General features: G+C 31.7%; 1 protein-coding gene across 7 annotated transcripts in view; it reads right to left on the reverse strand.

Moving 5' to 3' along the window:
* Positions 1 to 5,637: 5,637 nt before the first annotated feature.
* LOC117683862 (integrin beta pat-3-like) overlaps positions 5,638 to 17,306 on the reverse strand; it is a 57,351-nt gene continuing 45,682 nt past the window's right edge. For 3 of the 7 annotated variants that reach the window (XM_066073176.1, XM_066073177.1, XM_066073178.1), the window contains exons 11-23: positions 16,101 to 16,307; positions 15,756 to 15,838; positions 15,346 to 15,397; positions 14,778 to 14,930; positions 13,128 to 13,264; positions 12,564 to 12,685; positions 9,525 to 9,634; positions 9,197 to 9,283; positions 8,425 to 8,557; positions 8,151 to 8,231; positions 7,407 to 7,451; positions 6,866 to 7,035; positions 5,642 to 6,287 (exon numbers count right to left, since the gene is read on the reverse strand). In XM_066073176.1, coding sequence (XP_065929248.1) covers positions 6,039 to 6,287; positions 6,866 to 7,035; positions 7,407 to 7,451; positions 8,151 to 8,231; positions 8,425 to 8,557; positions 9,197 to 9,283; positions 9,525 to 9,634; positions 12,564 to 12,685; positions 13,128 to 13,264; positions 14,778 to 14,930; positions 15,346 to 15,397; positions 15,756 to 15,838; positions 16,101 to 16,307 — 1,629 coding nt within the window. In that variant the 3' untranslated portion in view covers positions 5,642 to 6,038. Of the gene's footprint in view, positions 6,288 to 6,865; positions 7,036 to 7,406; positions 7,452 to 8,150; positions 8,232 to 8,424; positions 8,558 to 9,196; positions 9,284 to 9,524; positions 9,635 to 12,563; positions 12,686 to 13,127; positions 13,265 to 14,777; positions 14,931 to 15,345; positions 15,398 to 15,755; positions 15,839 to 16,100; positions 16,308 to 17,306 lie in introns of all 7 variants that reach the window. The other 4 variants (XM_034453912.2, XM_066073181.1, XM_066073180.1 and 1 more) reach the window with 4 other exon arrangements.

The raw sequence follows: 17,306 nt of genomic DNA on the forward strand, positions 1-17,306 counted from the left end.
CGTATCACTTCCTTGTCTGTTCAACTTTTCATAGATCAATAATGAAAGATACCAATACCACTGTGGGATACCCTTACACTTATAATTACTGTACCTACGTTCAGTGTTTTTTTTTTACTTTCATGTGACATCAGTTTATTACATACTAGGCATTATATTTGTCTAAAGCGGGTACATACAATAGAGTTACTACTTTCCGGAAGGATACTCATTTCAAACGGATATCTGTAATTTGTCATAGGTGAACTTTATTTTTTAAAGTCTACCTGACTACAAAATTGCCACATGTGGTCAGTGTACAGTACTGTTTTTCTCTCAGCAAAGGGTGATGTGCACGACTTTTTTGTTTCGCTTTTTTTGGTAAACCCTGGTGAGGTGGATTTTTTTGGGTTTATTTAAATACCGTGAATGAATGAAATGAATATGGGACATGTGAATGTAATACAATTATAACAATGTTGTCGTTTCGGTTTAGTTGGAAAGGAAGACATTTAATGCTCTGCTATTTAAAGTGCTTAGTAAAACGGGAATACCGGAATATATAGTTTCTATTTAGAAAAAAAGGTTCTTGTTATTGATGCAAGGATTGCGGAGGTTACAGTGCTATATATAAAATGTTTATTTCATCGTGAAAAAAGCCCATTGCATTTTTCTTTTAACAGGTGTTAGTGAAAGTTATTTTCGTTTTAGTTCGTATGCTTAGCCTGCTTATAAATGGTTAATAAACTTAATATTTAAATTAAATGGTTATTAGTTTTACCATTGTCATTTCCTTAACTTCAAATAAAACTAAAATAAAAAAAAAGTACGGAAGTAAATTAATTCAAATGCAAACAATAAAAAAAAATCAACAACAATACAATGTCAAAAAGGGATGTGTTCGGGACTTGCTTTTACAATTCAATATCAGATACGTTATTAACGTATCTGACATTAATTTGAATATCATTTTGTGATAATTGTAAATTCATGAATAGAATCTCTATGATGCTATAATTACTTTTAATTAGCGATGGCAATATATTATTAGTTAACCGATTTATCGGTTCGAACGATTGTAACGGATCACAAAATCAGGTTTGTCCTATAAAATATTAAGGAGAATATTTTATTTAATTTCTAAGGAAATTTCATTCTATTGTCCTTAGAGTCTATTATTTAATCAAGTTAATCTTGAGACGGTTCAAACCCCAGGACTGATTTCTTGAACGCAAAAGGTCAGTACGGGTAAGTTATATTGACTATTAAAACAATATATCACTGCCTTGTCTGTTCAACGTTTCATATCCTTTGCGAGAGATAACAATATCACTGTAGTCTGTGGCTCCCGGTCTGAAAAAAAAATCGGATGGACGACCAAGGAGCTACAGTGAAAAAATGCATAATTATTGCGCCCAAAAATCTGCACTGTATTTGGACTGATCTTTAACTGGGTCGCATGTTGACAGACGCATGGAAAAAATACTTTATGAAATGTTTAAAGTTAACTTTTTGAAAGAAACCAGACACTATCTTTGCAATCTAATCATTTTAAAGTTTTTTTTCGCTCAAGCCAGTTTTAATGACTCATACTGGTTTAAACGTTTCTTTCAATATAGTAAAATTCCAAGTATTTATTTAAGGAGAAAAACGAGAGACACGTTGCCGCTAAGTCTTGTATTCGCTTATTTGTTCGTTTCTCTTGGTTTTCCTGTTTTAAAATAGACATGATTACATAGTATAGAAATGTTTAAGCATTCATATTTATTGCAGAATCGAGAAATGAAAAAAAGCAAATCAGAAGAATTTGTCTTCATTATTCTTTTTAACGTTTACACATTTGTTTTATGAGTGTATGCAGCATGACTACCTCTTCTAGTAACTAAAAACAATTATCATTATGATATTCTATCTCTTGATTTTTCAGGGTGAAACTTCAATAAAAAATTTAACAATACAATGAAGTAAAATTTTCTTGTAGGAAGCTTCAATAAAAAAAATAATATTACTTCTACTGCATATATTAAACGGTGAATAATAGAAAACAGAGTTTCATTATATGTAAACAAAACATATTGATGAAAAGTAGGAAAAATCAAAAACGTTGGTATTTGAAAAATATGATAAAAAACTAAACTAATGTTAATTGTGTCTTCATTTCTTAATATGCAACAACTTAAAAATGGTGTTTCAACTTTGGTCGGATATTAAAAACCTACGCAATCGAACTCATCACGTGAGACATATGCATTTAAAGTTTGCGTTAATTGTTAATGGTTTTTGAGATTTCTTTTTGATAGACAAAACGGTAAATTCAATAAAAAGACATTTTTAATAAAAAAAATTATAGAATTTTTTTTAAATATTTGACCATCTATTCATCATTTGTTCGTCTGTCTGTTTATGTTTATGTCTTTCTATTTATTATACATGTACTTTAAAGAACACAAAATGGCAATATGCTTACATAAGAAATAGCTTCATGAAAGACACCGACATATAAATAATAGCTGCACAAATTACACCAACATATAAGGGATAGGTGAAAATATTTTTCTCACAATTTTTTGGTGTGCGTCCTGGTTGACGCCTTTTCAAAAAAAAATGTTAAACGTAAACCAACCTGTTCGTTACTTGAATATTTTTTAGCATATCAGATATTGCTGGTCTCTCTCTTTCATGTTCCAGTCAAAAATTCATGGTTGAATTGTTTTTATCAACGTTCAGGATTTTGTTTGTGATCCACCTTGTGTTCGGTATCAACACAAGACTTGCTATTACCATCTACCAATAACCATTCTCATCATGGAATACAATTTTCACTGGAACAGTGTCAACATGTGGCGTCGGTAGGCGAGTGGTTAAAGTGCATGACTCATGACCGAAAGGTTGTGGGTTCGAATCCTGGCCGCGGCAGGTCCACGTTGAGTCCTTAAGAAAGACACTTTACACGATTTTCCTCACTCCACCCAAGTGTAAAACGGGTACCTGGCTATAGACAGTGAAAGATATTGCCAGATCGTGAGTGTTTGAGCGCTTTAACGGCTGTCGCACCGAGAAGGCTCTGGAATGCTATAAAGTCTGCCGGGGTGATAATTGTATAAGCGCTTTGAGAATGCTCCGGCATTATAAAAGCACTATAGAAAAATTGCAATTATTTACTGTCGCCAACTACCAGGAGAGTAATCCCCATCGTGGAATTCATTTTGTGCACACCGCATACACAAATCTACCATGATGCCTATTATCACCAGGGCTTATTTAACATCTTTTTTTCCTGGGCTCCAATTTTGGCTACCAAACAAATTTTTTTTCGCAATATGGAACATGATAGGGATTCTTAGATCTTTGATGAAGGCAACTGTTTCCAGGGCCTGCTTAAAGCTTGTGAATAGGTGAATCACTGCTCCCAAGGTCTACCTAGCCATTAACCCGCTTTAAGCAAAACACTTTATTCAGTATTTGTTCCATTGATTATTTTTTGACTCAGTTTAACAATTAACAATAATGATAATTGGTATTAATAGATAGTTTGTTTGATTATCGATTAATTGATAATTAAAAATCCTATTGCTAATGTCATTGATTTATTTTGATTGATTAAACAATTTCATTGATTGATTTTTTATAGATTGATTGCTTGAACAATCCTTTTGCTGAAGTAATTGATTTATATTTATTGATTGAACAATTGATTGTGTATGTGGTGATTGATTGTTTGATTTAATGTGCAGCAATATATCTGCAAACCAATTTGGTTCACCTGGCAGTTCGATTGTTAAAATGCATGCTCAATTTCAATAAATAACCCACGACCAAAAACGCCAGTGCTGTCTTTAATAATCGATTATCCAGTAGAATTAGCCAGCCCTTTATATATTCTTACTTGTACATGTGTGTAAGTATATGCTAAACGATCTCAATATTTACAGAACACTTACTTTCAAATATAAAATGCATGTGTGCAGTTTTCACTTATAGCAATCGCATATAAGTAAATGCGTACAGCATTGTAGTTAAATGTACCATTGTGTTTTAACGAAATTTACACAGTACCAAAACTGAGTCTAAACGAATGATAAAGAGGTAAACAAAGTGTCGCAGTAAATATCATAAGACATCGAATAGAAAAAAGCATATATATCGAGCCGTATATTTTATCGCACTGCAATCGGTATATTTACCGCAAAAAAGGTTTACGATGGGAATCTTTACATTATGTATAAAGTCACCGAAAATGTATATGCATTGAAATCCATCTATAAGATTGAAAAATATAATATACAGTCTTGTCAACTGACGTCCATGAATTAAATTCATATTTGCATTAATGGATCTTACCTAGATCTCTCATGTTTTGGCTAGTAAAGCAAATACTCATTTATTATTGCTTCCTTAATTTTTTTTATTTATATGCATGTTTCCTTTGTCTCTATTTACTTATTTTACCCAAGGTATCTTTTTAGATAGGTTTAATAGATTAGTAAAAAAGAAACCTCTTTGTTCTCAAAAGCGATTTTCTAAAAAAAAAATTAGTTTACATATCATAAATTTTCTTTAAGGCAATTCAAAAATAATAGAAAGGATCTTTCAAAATGTTAAAAAAGCTTTAGCAAAGAACTGGCTTTTTTGTTAATAAACCCAGGAAAACTTTTTTTTTAATTTAGAAGTTTACATATCATAGCTCTTTCAACATTTTTAAGTTTAACACTGAAAACATTTTGTTGATTAGGTCAGTTTTTTAAAATAAGATTGTTTAAACATTTTTTTTTATTAATCCATACCATTGTGATCCCTACTCAACAATTAGTAAAATGTTGACCCCTTATTGTGGCTCCACCCTAATCCCAGGGATCATGGTTTTTAAATTTGGATTCTATACTTCCTGAGGATGCCTGGAGATAAGTTTCAGATTTCCTAGCCAAAAGGTTTTTGCGAAGATGATTTTTGAAAAGTTCCCAAGCATTTTTGATAATTCCTTATCATCTCCCTTCAAAAATGGGCATGGTCGTTATTATTCACAACACTGAATCCCTATACCTAAGAATGTATTGTGTCAAGTTTGGTTGAAATTTGCACTGTTGGTCTAGAAAGGATGTTGAGAATGTAAAAAGTTTACGGACAAACGAACAGACGGATAGACGGACACAGAAAGACGACAGAATATGATCAGAAAGTTCAGTTGAGCTATCAGCTCATGCAAGCTAAAAATGCTATTTTAAAGATCATCGCAAAACCGATTAAAATCCAAAACTTGAAATATTTTCGTTTATAAGAATTTGAAATAAATCAACAATTATAATTGAAATGTTATTATCATTTATGTTAAGATCAAACATTAAAATACAATTTAGTGATGAATCCATGGATTGTCAGTTAATATATATAAAATTTACAGCATAACGTGAAGAATTAAGAAAAACAAACATTTTTTGTCAATGCAATGTAAGTAAAAGTCTTTGTCTATAAAATATTAATAAGTTTGGTTCAAAATAGAACTAGAAGGTATATCATGTCAGTGATAGTATATTTTACATGCATATTTGTGGAAACCAATCCAAATAATGTAGGACTTATCATATGTTTGATATATATATATATATATATATATATATATATATATATATATATTTATATATATATATATATATATATATATATATATATATTCAAAAACATTTTTGGAGGATTAGGAATTAACGAATTTATCAATCATACATGGTTATATTGTGGTATATTCATACTTAAGTAAGCGTGTTTGTAACTTTTAAACAGTATTCTAGTTCATGTTAAAAAGCTAAAGACATATAACTCGGTCGAAAATGCCATTCAGTTATAAACATCATGCTTACATAACAGCATGCTATGTCAGTATCATCAGTCATATTTGTACACACAAAAAAATCAAATAATGATACAATATATTTTGTTTTGGGTTTCTTTTTCGACGTAGCGCAGCGACTTTTCAAACCATTGTTTGCTATAAATATATATCATATTCTTATGTAAAAAAGCGAAATTGTTATTCATTTCACTGTCCCTTGTGATATCGTAAATTGTTATTTTTGATCATCAGCAAAGTGAACCGATTTAGCTTTTCTGTCCAAAAGCTGACCCAGATCGTCTGAAAAAATATCATTTATTCCGATATCCTCGAGTCCCTGGGGGTTTGTGTCCGCGATAAAGTCTAACGGCGTGTTATCGATTTTGTTTTGATATTTTTGAATATCTGGGTAAATGTTGTTGCTCAGGTCACTCATCGGGTTGTGTACCGTTGTGATACACCCGTGGTAGATAGGACTATCAGACTGAAAGATAAAGACAAGCACTGGTTATATCTGAAACACAAATATACAGCTGCTCCTCCAGTTATAGATAATGAGTGAAACTAAACTTGATTAAAGAGTCTTACTTTACCATTACTGTTATATTCATAATTTTGAACATGTACAGTTAACCAATTATTAACATAGAAGTTAAAACGGTTATTGAAATGTATTGCAAACCCTTGCAGAATACACATCACATATTATTAAACATCACAATGTGAATTCTCTATAGCATATACATGCGAGAGACGAGATGCACATCTGATGTAAATATGATATTTAAAAAAGGCACATTGAAATATACTGCTGTCTTTTATAGTAAATGATATCGACTGAATTAATACATGTATTTGTTCTCTGCAGTTGTGTCAACCTGCTTTTCATTTGTTTGTTTGTTCATCGATAGGCTTAAACACAATTTAATTTTAAGCATAGGTTGAACTGTGTTTTAATGATATCAATAGTTTAATAAAAGTCCAATTCTATCTAATTGTTCTTTTTTCTTCAAATTGCCAATTTCTATAAACATTTAAACCTTTTTGGTGGAAAGTTTTTACCTTTTCCCAAACTGGATCTTTTATTTCAGCCTCAAACTTTGAATATTCAGCTCTGTCGTAAATTAAGATTAGTATCTTCCATATCACAATAATAATTAATCCAGCAAGGAAGACTGCCCCGGAAATCCCTATTCCTATTGTAAGGGGGTCCATTGGTTTTGGTGAACATCCTTAAACGGGAGTTAAATATCCTCATGTATTATTACATATAATATGATAATGAAAATTGAGAGACTTAAAAATGAAAAATCCTTTTTCGGATTCTTGTTTGTTACTCTGTTAATAAAACTTTAAATATAGCAAAGTCAACGTCAACATTTTTGGAATCATACTTTAAGCTTCCAATTAGCTCTTCTCATTTTGAATATTTCTTTAGAATTTTATTGTTATATTTTTAAAAATAAAATCATTTATTGTGACTCTTCTACATTGTCGTTGTTAACGTAAAAGATATATTATAGCGAGTTAATTCTGTGAATTTGTTTTTTAAATTAGTAGACTGTACACAGCTACATTGTGTCAATAATCCATTGTTTCTTACGTTTTGTGGACTTTACATGAACTGTTGTTACTTCATCTGAATCATCTAAATTTTAATATAAAGTATATATATATCAGTAATACAGTTCACTCTGCAAGTTTTGCCAGCAATAAATAATACAGAACACAATTGATTTAAGGAATAAGGAATAAATCATTATTTGAGTATAACGAAGTGATAATTTTGATCGGAGCAGAATTGAATCAAATTAAGTATGATGAGCCTAATGTTAGATTCGATCACGCCCCGACCGAAATGGACACCTCATGATATTCAGAAAATGATTCCTTTTTTTCCTTAGATTTAAATAATATTCATTACTTGTTTGATTGAATACTGTAGATTTCTTATTTCACGCGAGTACTTAATTCCCTGATTCAGATCGCGGGAACATAAAATTGCGAATGCCGATTTTTTTCATAGTTTCATGTTGTTTACATATCTCCGAAAATTAAAAGCGAGATTTTGAAATTCGCGAGACGGGCTTCTCGCGATTTTGCGCGGATATCAATTTCTCGCGTTTAATTAGAAATTTACAGTATCATATTATTGACACTTTAAGGCAATATCCCTTTTTTATGATTATGTAGAACCCGCATGCGCTAATACGTCAGTTGTGTCGTTGATGATATTATTGAATTATTTGTTTAATAGTCTAATCACAGAAAAAAAGTCAACTCAATAATGTAAATCTATCCGCGTATCATTGACTGGTCTCATAGGTGTATGTCCAAGACTACTCACACACGTCAAAGAATAAAAGACATCCGTACATATCCTTGCGAAAGCAAGATATATGGTTTCTTGTGAAATTTGAATCCAAATCTGAAAAAAGTGAATTACCATGTAAACGTTGCCTTGACTATGTGTAACAAAGCGTTTCATTTCAATTGCTTTGTCTTTAGACAATTATTACAAGTAGACACTACTTAAACAGCGTAAATGATTCATCAAGTCCTCTTTTAATAAGACAGATAATTGTCAAAATTCAATTTTATATTTTGAATTAATCGTTTACCTTCACTGTTTAATAAAGGGACTATAGCAACATTTTTGCATCTCTTGCTGCACATCGTACTGTTGAATGGTCCCTGGTTGAATCCAACACACTGTGCACAGTTGAAGTTTTTCTCACAAGAGATTGGGCAAGCCTAAAATTGATCTTGAAAATCAAATAATTAAAAAAAAATATAGGCAATAATGAATGAATAAATTGCCACCTTCTCTAAGTTGAATAGTCTTTATCCCTATGGATATTACTTTTAATATGATTTAAGTTAGTAGATTTTGGTGAAAATGTGGGATATTTTTTCCTTTTTTTAAGTCTTTTTTGTCACCCTTCAAAATAAGCTTTCAAAAAAAAAAAAAACATGTGCATTTCCCTATTGTTAATAGTCGTTTCATGTGTCACCCACATCCTATCCCATCCCAACCCCACCCCCAAAAAATCCCGCACCAATTTACTTGTTTACGCCACTAGAAGTATTATTTTAGAGAAATAGTGGGATATGCAGAAATTGATCTCATTTCTAATTCGAGTGTATATGTTACGTTTTTCAAACTAAAAACTCTAAACAAGGACTGAATATACATCCCAATTATTATAGAGTATGTTAATAGTAATATCTATGTAAATCATCTACTAATAATTGATAATGCCCGCTGCTGATTAAAATTGTTTTTCAAAACCCCGATTATTAGTATGCATTTCTGCTTCATCTTTCAAACTGTGTTATTATTGTCAGGAACAATTAGGTCTCATTTAGACAGTATTCTAAAAATATTCTTACAAGACATGTGTCACACAGTGTTCCACGGAAACCTACGTCACAGCGGCACCTCCCACACTCACACACCCCATGGTTTGAGCACATCGTCTACAAAAAAAACTTTTAGAATAAAAAGAAATCTTTAAACTGTGTAACTCTAATATTCTTATATCCAAATAAATCTTCTAACACTCTGCATATATCAGCCCTACGAAACATCTACAAAGCACTCCGTTATAAACACTATGTTTGTAAAAACAAAACACCAAAATCAAATACTAGTTAGTTAGACAGTTCTGTTGGGTTTTTTATGTAAACATATTAGGTATTCATTAACTCATCTACCTACCCCGTTATGATCCCTGCAACTTTCTTTAGACGTTTGGCAGTCACAAGAAGCTCCGGAGAACTCAGAAGTACACAAACATTTTCCACAAGAGCAGATCCCATGATCCGGGCCTTTCATTTGATATATAACACACATATAAATAACTTAAGTTACACTGAGAAAACTAGTGAAATACCTGACAATACTTCTATTTGAAACTTTTGTTTTTCAAATAATACAGCATTAACACGAGCTACTTGATATATTTTGAATACACGTCAAGTGAAGTTAAATCTATATATATATATATAAAAACAAATGAAATGTTCATTTATACAGACCCTGAAACGTACTACTACACCACACGCTCGCTGCACGCTCGCTACATGCTCGCTAAACGGTTCACACGAAACGCTGAACGGTTTTAACGAAACGCTGCACGCTTTGCCCGAAACGCTAAACGATTTACACGAAACGCTGAACGGTTTACACGAAACGATTCTCGCACGAAACGATTTGCTCGCTTATCACACGCTTTGGACACGCTTTTATTCTGATCGATTCGGGTCCTCTCGGATTTTTACCCTGTTAGTAAGAAATAATTCTAAGAAAACACGAATTAATAGAAATACTGATAATAAAAACATATATGTACATAAGTATTGAATCGATTAATTCAATTAATTTGGTACTTATATTAAAATCAAAAAATTATTTTTTCACAGAATTAGCCAAAAATATTACTTCAATAATTAAAATATATTTATTGCTAAAAAGAAATATCCATGATTCTTATTAGTGCCGTAAATAATAAAAATTCCAAAGAAAAAAAGTAACACAATATTCAATACCAAAAATAAAATCCGCTTGATTCAAAGTGAAATCGTTTTTTTATTATTCGGCGGGATTTATTTTTTCTTCTCACATTAATATTTTTATTGGTTTCAGAGAATACGATGTAAGAATACTAACAGTAAATAAACCCGTAATTATTTACATTGATAATTTTGAAAGTTATGTAAAATAAAATTAGTCACATAAGTTAGAAAATGCTATAAAACAACCGATTAATTTTTTTCTTATGTCGAATCATTCGCGTAAATAAATGTTCCGTACATAATATCACAGAAAAAAATCAATCGATTAAACAATAAAGAAAGATGTCATTACTATTTCGGATTTCGGAAAGAACAAAAAATAATAAAAATGATTTAAATTTTTGTCTCAATATTCGTATACATAACCGGCGCCCCGGATAACGGCGTAAAATATTTCTATTATAATCTATTTGAATTAAGTACCATGCAAGCCAAATAGATTCCCATAATAATTAATTGCATGTTTACATTTTAGGAAAATTTCAGTGTGTTAATAACTTGTTGTTTTCCGTAATCAGTGTTTAAATAATTAAAATTATAATAACTTGTAGAAATATTTTTAATCGGGATTCAGAAGAATCTACTCCCCCCATTTCATAGAAATGAACAGTATATTTTTTTTTCTATGTTTACATTTAATTTTGTTCAAATTAATGTTAAATAATCTATTATTGAAATTGTGTGCATCATCAAATACTGATTACGACTACCTTGAAGTCATTAAATTTCTATTGGCTATTGACAAAAAAAGAGACGCGTGACTATCCAATGAAAAAGAATACACAGAGTTTGATTGACAGGTTCAGCCAGGTGCAGGTCTTACCCGATGTCGGAGGTTATGTGTACTGGTTGTACACAGCCAAATAGTCTCATGAACTAGTCTTCTTTCAATACGCATACTTTTCTTTTGTTTGTTAAAAATTAATTCAATTTTGTAAAAAGATAATTAAGTATATCATTTATAGATTTTTTAACGAGAATATCTCAAAGGAGTTTTGCCAATCACAAACAGTTTAAAGTAATGGTTAACACGAGCGCTATTTTGAAACAATTAAATTGTCAGAGAGTTCCGAATGAAATCTGATGAACGTTTCACACGGTTCTCGCACGCTTTGCCCGAAACGATTTACACGCTTTGCCCGAAACGCTGCACGCTTTTCCCGAAATGCTAAACGGTTTAAACGAAACGCTAAACGGTTTACACGAAACGTTTCTCGCACGAAAGTCGCACGCTTTTTTGGTGCAGTAGTACGTTTCAGGGTCTGTAGCTGCACTACTGAATATCACTTGTTTTTTTGCAAAAGACATTTGACCACATATAACTATGCTTGTTATGCCTTGTTGTAACTTGTTTGGTAAATCATCGAATACTTCGGTATCAGCTCACAGATAACATACACGCTGTTTATATCTACCAAATTGTAATCATCTCTTTGTCGACGTCCGGTTAATCTTTTGCCGTTATATTAACTACTGTGTATATTACTTAAAGCCACATTACATAAAGGAAAAAGATCTATCAATAACGGTTGCATTTATATATCGGTCCGTATGTATCTTTCTATTATTCATCAACTGGATATATCCCAGTGAACTTGAAATAAAAGATACAACAGGGTGTGAGTTATTTATTTTATATTTAGATAGTTTACTAGCAAAATACATTATTGGTAACCTAACACCAAAACTTTATGATAAACGTGTTGACTTTCATGTTTCTATTGTCAACTGTTCTTACTTATGTAGCAATTAACCTCCATAAACCAGCAAATGATATTTTCGATTTTCAGTTAATTCGATATTCAAGGTTATGCTCTACAAACGAACAATTTCTAAAACGAGACAAGATACTGACAAGCAACTTTGAATTTTTCTGTTTTTCTGGATGTGAAAATGGGCGTACGGCGGATGTGAATGTTCAGCAGAAGATTCTTACTCCTCTTTTGCAACTGATCCTACCACTGATTTTTGTAGAGGTGCGTGTTGGCTCTGCAACTCTTTTGTGTTTTTCCTTAAATTTTGAACACTGTTCGTTACCGTATTTTCGCTGTAATTTTGAACACTGTCCGTTATCATATTTACATTCTCAACATGTATTTATAAGACATCAGCTGATAAAGCTGAGTGAGCTACGATACATTGACTACCACTTATACATATGCTTATAATTTAAATGACTAACCGCCACATAGGCTTCCGTTGTGGTAAGGGCAGTTCCTATCGTTGCATTCACACATTTCACCACTGTATCCCTCATAACAATGACATTTACTGCACGTACAATTTCCCACATTGTTACATATTCTATAAAATAAACAGTTGAAAGAACACTTAAAATTTCGACGAATTACATACAAATAACTTGTAAAACGGTTAGTTCATTTAATGTATAACCAGTAAATGTTTGTTAGTATTTTCATCAATGAACAACACGAATAAAGTTTAGTAATTTCTGTTGATCAGATTAACTAAACATTATCTTAAAACCTGTCAATGTTATGATCGGAGACTTTTTTTATGGACACATATCGTCAAAAGAATGTAATTTTTTTTTTTTTTTTTTGTATATTCAAACAATTAATTTCCAAAATTTTGTAGATGGAATAACACACGCACACTTTTGAGAATCTTTTTTTATCTCTAATAGTTTTTAACTATATACATATGTTTGTATTTTTATACATTTGCTTATAATTAATTCCCATTGATTTTTACAATTTTTGTCTATGCATTTTTTCTGATTTACCCCGCCTCTGTTCCACAGACCTCCGCCTCTGGCAATCTCTCGTCACACTCACAGCTGTCACCTGACCACCCCTCATTACAGTGACACACTCCACACTCATATGTCCCTCTCTGGTTACAGTTCGTACTATTAGGTTCCTATGTAGATGAAAAACACATATATAGATATATATATATATAGATTGCTTATTTTATCGAACCTAGCAAAAATACGATTTGCTCTTTAAGGTGGCTCTATACACCCACAGTTTATTCCAATTTTAAATAGAAGACCACAAAACATATTCTTATGAAATATTAAAGTGACGATAGGGATACTATAGGTATTTTTAAAGAATTTTTTATTTTTTTTTTCGTGTTTTTGCAAAATATTATTTAAAAAGACAGCTATCGACAAATTGAGAGAAATTACTTTGTCATATGATGGATATTTCCTTCGGACACATAAAAAAAAAATATAACACTTCTTAACATTCAAAAATGCTATTATTGCAATTTTTTTAGTATTTCCCCAAAACATAATTTTTCATATGTTCTTACTCTGTTGACAAATCATCTGAAAAAGTTGCTTGATGTTATAAGAAAATGTATTTTAATAAATGTGACATAAAAAATTGAATGAAAACCATTGCAAATAAACACAAAAAATATTTTAAATTTTATTTGATATGAAAGTTCCTCATGTAAGGGTTATCGTTCCTAAGTCCCAAGACCCAAACACCTTGGGGACTTTTCATTTCTGAGTTGAAGAAAATCTCCTAAATATAATGTTGGAATGATGAATACATACATATTCCATTATAGACTTTGCCCGGTATAAGTGAATACATTCGCTTTAATGCAAAACTAAGTCAAATAAATAAAGGGGAACATTGACTAGGCTAATAGGATTTATGTATCCTAACCTGAGAGAAATTCAAAGCAACCCTCTCATCCCCGTTAGGTGTCGATATTAATGTGCATTAAAGTATATTATAATTAAAATATTTTCACCTGTTTAGAATTTTCTTTCACGGTATTCAACCAAAAAATACATTTTAGAAATTTTTGGAAAGTTACAAAATTTTATTGTTCTCAACGGGAATCGAACTCATGACCTACTGGTTTGTAGTGAACCCACTAACCCACTGCGCTACGGTGTAACATATCCATGATGCTAAAGAAACTCTTTAAAAATTTAAACTTGATTTCATTGCTTATTTCGATAAATAATACCACACAACGTGAAGGTGTCACGTACCACATTACTTGTAGTAATGAATTTTCCAATTATCAAATCAAATTTATCCATTTACAATCGGCAATCCTTGGCTGATTCCGCTACGCTCCATACAAATGTTATTGTCGAGTGCACGAGACATCCGAGTAGTTCCGAGTGAGCCATTTAACAAATTTTTCAAAATAGCGGTTCCCATACAATTCACCTCAGTTTAAATCAGCCAGTACCGGAAATGCATGTTTCCAGATTTACTTTTTTGCGTACTGCGTCATCAGAAAATGGTGTATAGAGCCACCTTAATACGATTTCATTATAAAATTGTATATTTAAATCAGAGAAAACCAACAAAAAGATTGACCCACAGGAAGACGGATAGATAGATAGATAGATAGATAGATAGATAGATAGATAGATAGATAGATAGATAGATACCGCCTCTTGCTCCCGCTGACAGTCACATTCACACTCATGTTCAACTTCCATCCGTACTCGATCCTCCAGGCCCTCGGGGAATATTGTCATGTTAAAGGATTTCTGTGATGGACAGGTGGTCATATTCGATTGAAAAGCTATTGTAAAATTAACCTATAAACGAACAACGAAAAAAGTGTCATCTATTTACAGCAGACTTTGCACATGCCTTTACAATAACTGGAATAATCTTTAAAAGGCTTCGATATGCAACAATTGTACTACCTTTTTATATGATGATTCCATTGGAAATGTTACTCAGATCATATATATTTCTATAGCTTAGAAGAAAGTGTTTTATATATTTAAAAAAATAACATAATAAATAAAGAGGATATATTTATGGATGGTCATTCAGTTCCACTGTCTGTTGGAGAGCATGTTATGAAAAATGACAAAGAGTATTGTAACGTTTTAGTGTTTTAGCACTCACGGATTATAAAATATATAATTGTGGGACAAAAGAAAAACATACGGAGATCAGAATATTGTTAAACAAATTACGTTGAAAAGGTATTTTACTGCTTACCCATTTTTCAAAGTTAAGCCCCTCACACACGTTAGTCTTATCAATGTTTCTCCTGTAAAGATTTGAGTATTAAGTTTAAAGTAAATTTCAATGAACATCAAAATACCGATATACTTGTTTTTGTGATTCTGGAATATGACACAAAAGTCACATAGTAACTATAATTTTTAACGGTGTGACTGATGGATTTCTAACTTAAAACGCTCAAAAAATGATTATACATGTAATTAAACTCAACAATTATCAGCCGTTTTTCTTTCCTGTGCAGAGTAAAAGTAATCACTAAAATGAAATTGAATGATTTAACCATAACAAAGAAAGAATAAAAAAAACGCCCGAAAACTGTTTCTGTAACCTAATGACAACCTTTTAATACTTGCTCTTGGGCCAGACAGCAATACGATGCTTACCCAGTTCCACAATTACTGTAAAAACCTAGAACAAGTTCTTCAGGAACACCGTCGGCCGATAGTTTCACGGTTTCACGCAATTTCTAAAAGAAAAGAGACAGAAAAAACAACATACATATGCAGCAGAATTTCTGTTTCATAGTTCAAGAATGCCCTAACATTATTAACATAATATATATAGTGCATCATAGAATCTACAATCAAAGTTCTCTGGTAATGTAATGGTTATGGTGCAATGTAATCTTTACAAACATAGTTCAAGAATGGTACATATACTAGAAGAGTTTTTACATGAAATTGCATTACATCATTAGGATAGAAATAATTATGGATTTACTAAAATACCCGATAATTCTCACGAATGATATCAAGTATGTTGTTTGAGTCGTTAGACAAAGCCGAGGCATTGTGGATGTTGCCTGGTAAATGTCTGGTCAGTTCATCGTAATAGTAAGACCTCATTATACCACTTTCCTTTCCTCCAATCACAAATATAACGTTGACGTTGTTATCCCGGGCCTTCTGAATGATTTGGCCGACAGAGGGATAATCCTGTTTTTATAGATTTATAGATTTATGGTGAAGTGAATGTACGGCATACTCTAAAACCTGGCAAGACCCCATTAGCCTGGCCTGGCCTCAAAGTTGGCCTGGCCTCACTTTTGGCCTCAGATTTGGCTTGGCCCCGATGTTTGGCCTGGCCTCAAAAATTGGCCTTGCCTTAAATTTGGCCTTTACAAAAATGTTTGCCCTCAAATTTATGTATATATTCTTTTACATATTTGATGATTTTATTGATTTTTTTTTATTAATTTATTTCCAATGCACATTAAACATCCTTCTTGGTGGCTTTAGTATCTTATAGTGATAGTCTTTTAAAAATAATAGTTACAATTGAAAATATAGTACTCACAATGTATATTTATGACTACAGGTATGTCAAGTAGTCCATTATAATAGATTTTTATACAATCTGTTTTAAATTCATTAGAATGTGATTTTCGCTCTGCCATTGTGTAACTTAGTCATGTTTTTGCAATGTATTTAGATCAAACTGTTCTCAGGATCGGACAAAATCTATGTAAAACTTCTTTTACCAACGAATTGTTTCAGAAAAAAAAAATGAAATAAGCCTATATTTGTTTTAACCAACACTAAAGGTCACAAAATGTTTTGCTTTGTTCAAATTTTGATGAAAATTCTCCGTAGGAAAATAATTGTTTCATATATATACAAGGAGGTGATGATTAAAATCAATCGCTGAGTCGAATTATCGAAGGATGCAATGTTGCAGTCATCTACAAATGTAATTTATTAAATTAGACCGTGTGAAATATAAAATGAAAGGAAAGGCATCTCGCCAACTTTGAGACCAGGCCAGGCCAACGGGGACAGGCCAGGCTAGGTTTTAGAGTGTGTCTGGATATACATGTTATACTAAAAATTGCTTTATTCTACGTTATACTGGGGAAGTTTGTTCTTGATAACCGGAACCCACTATATCAAACCAACACTATAATAGTTCTATTAATTTACCCAATCAAAGTATGT

This window comes from Magallana gigas, chromosome 10 (genome assembly GCF_963853765.1).
Source record: "Magallana gigas chromosome 10, xbMagGiga1.1, whole genome shotgun sequence".
Lineage (NCBI taxonomy): Eukaryota > Metazoa > Mollusca > Bivalvia > Ostreida > Ostreidae > Magallana > Magallana gigas.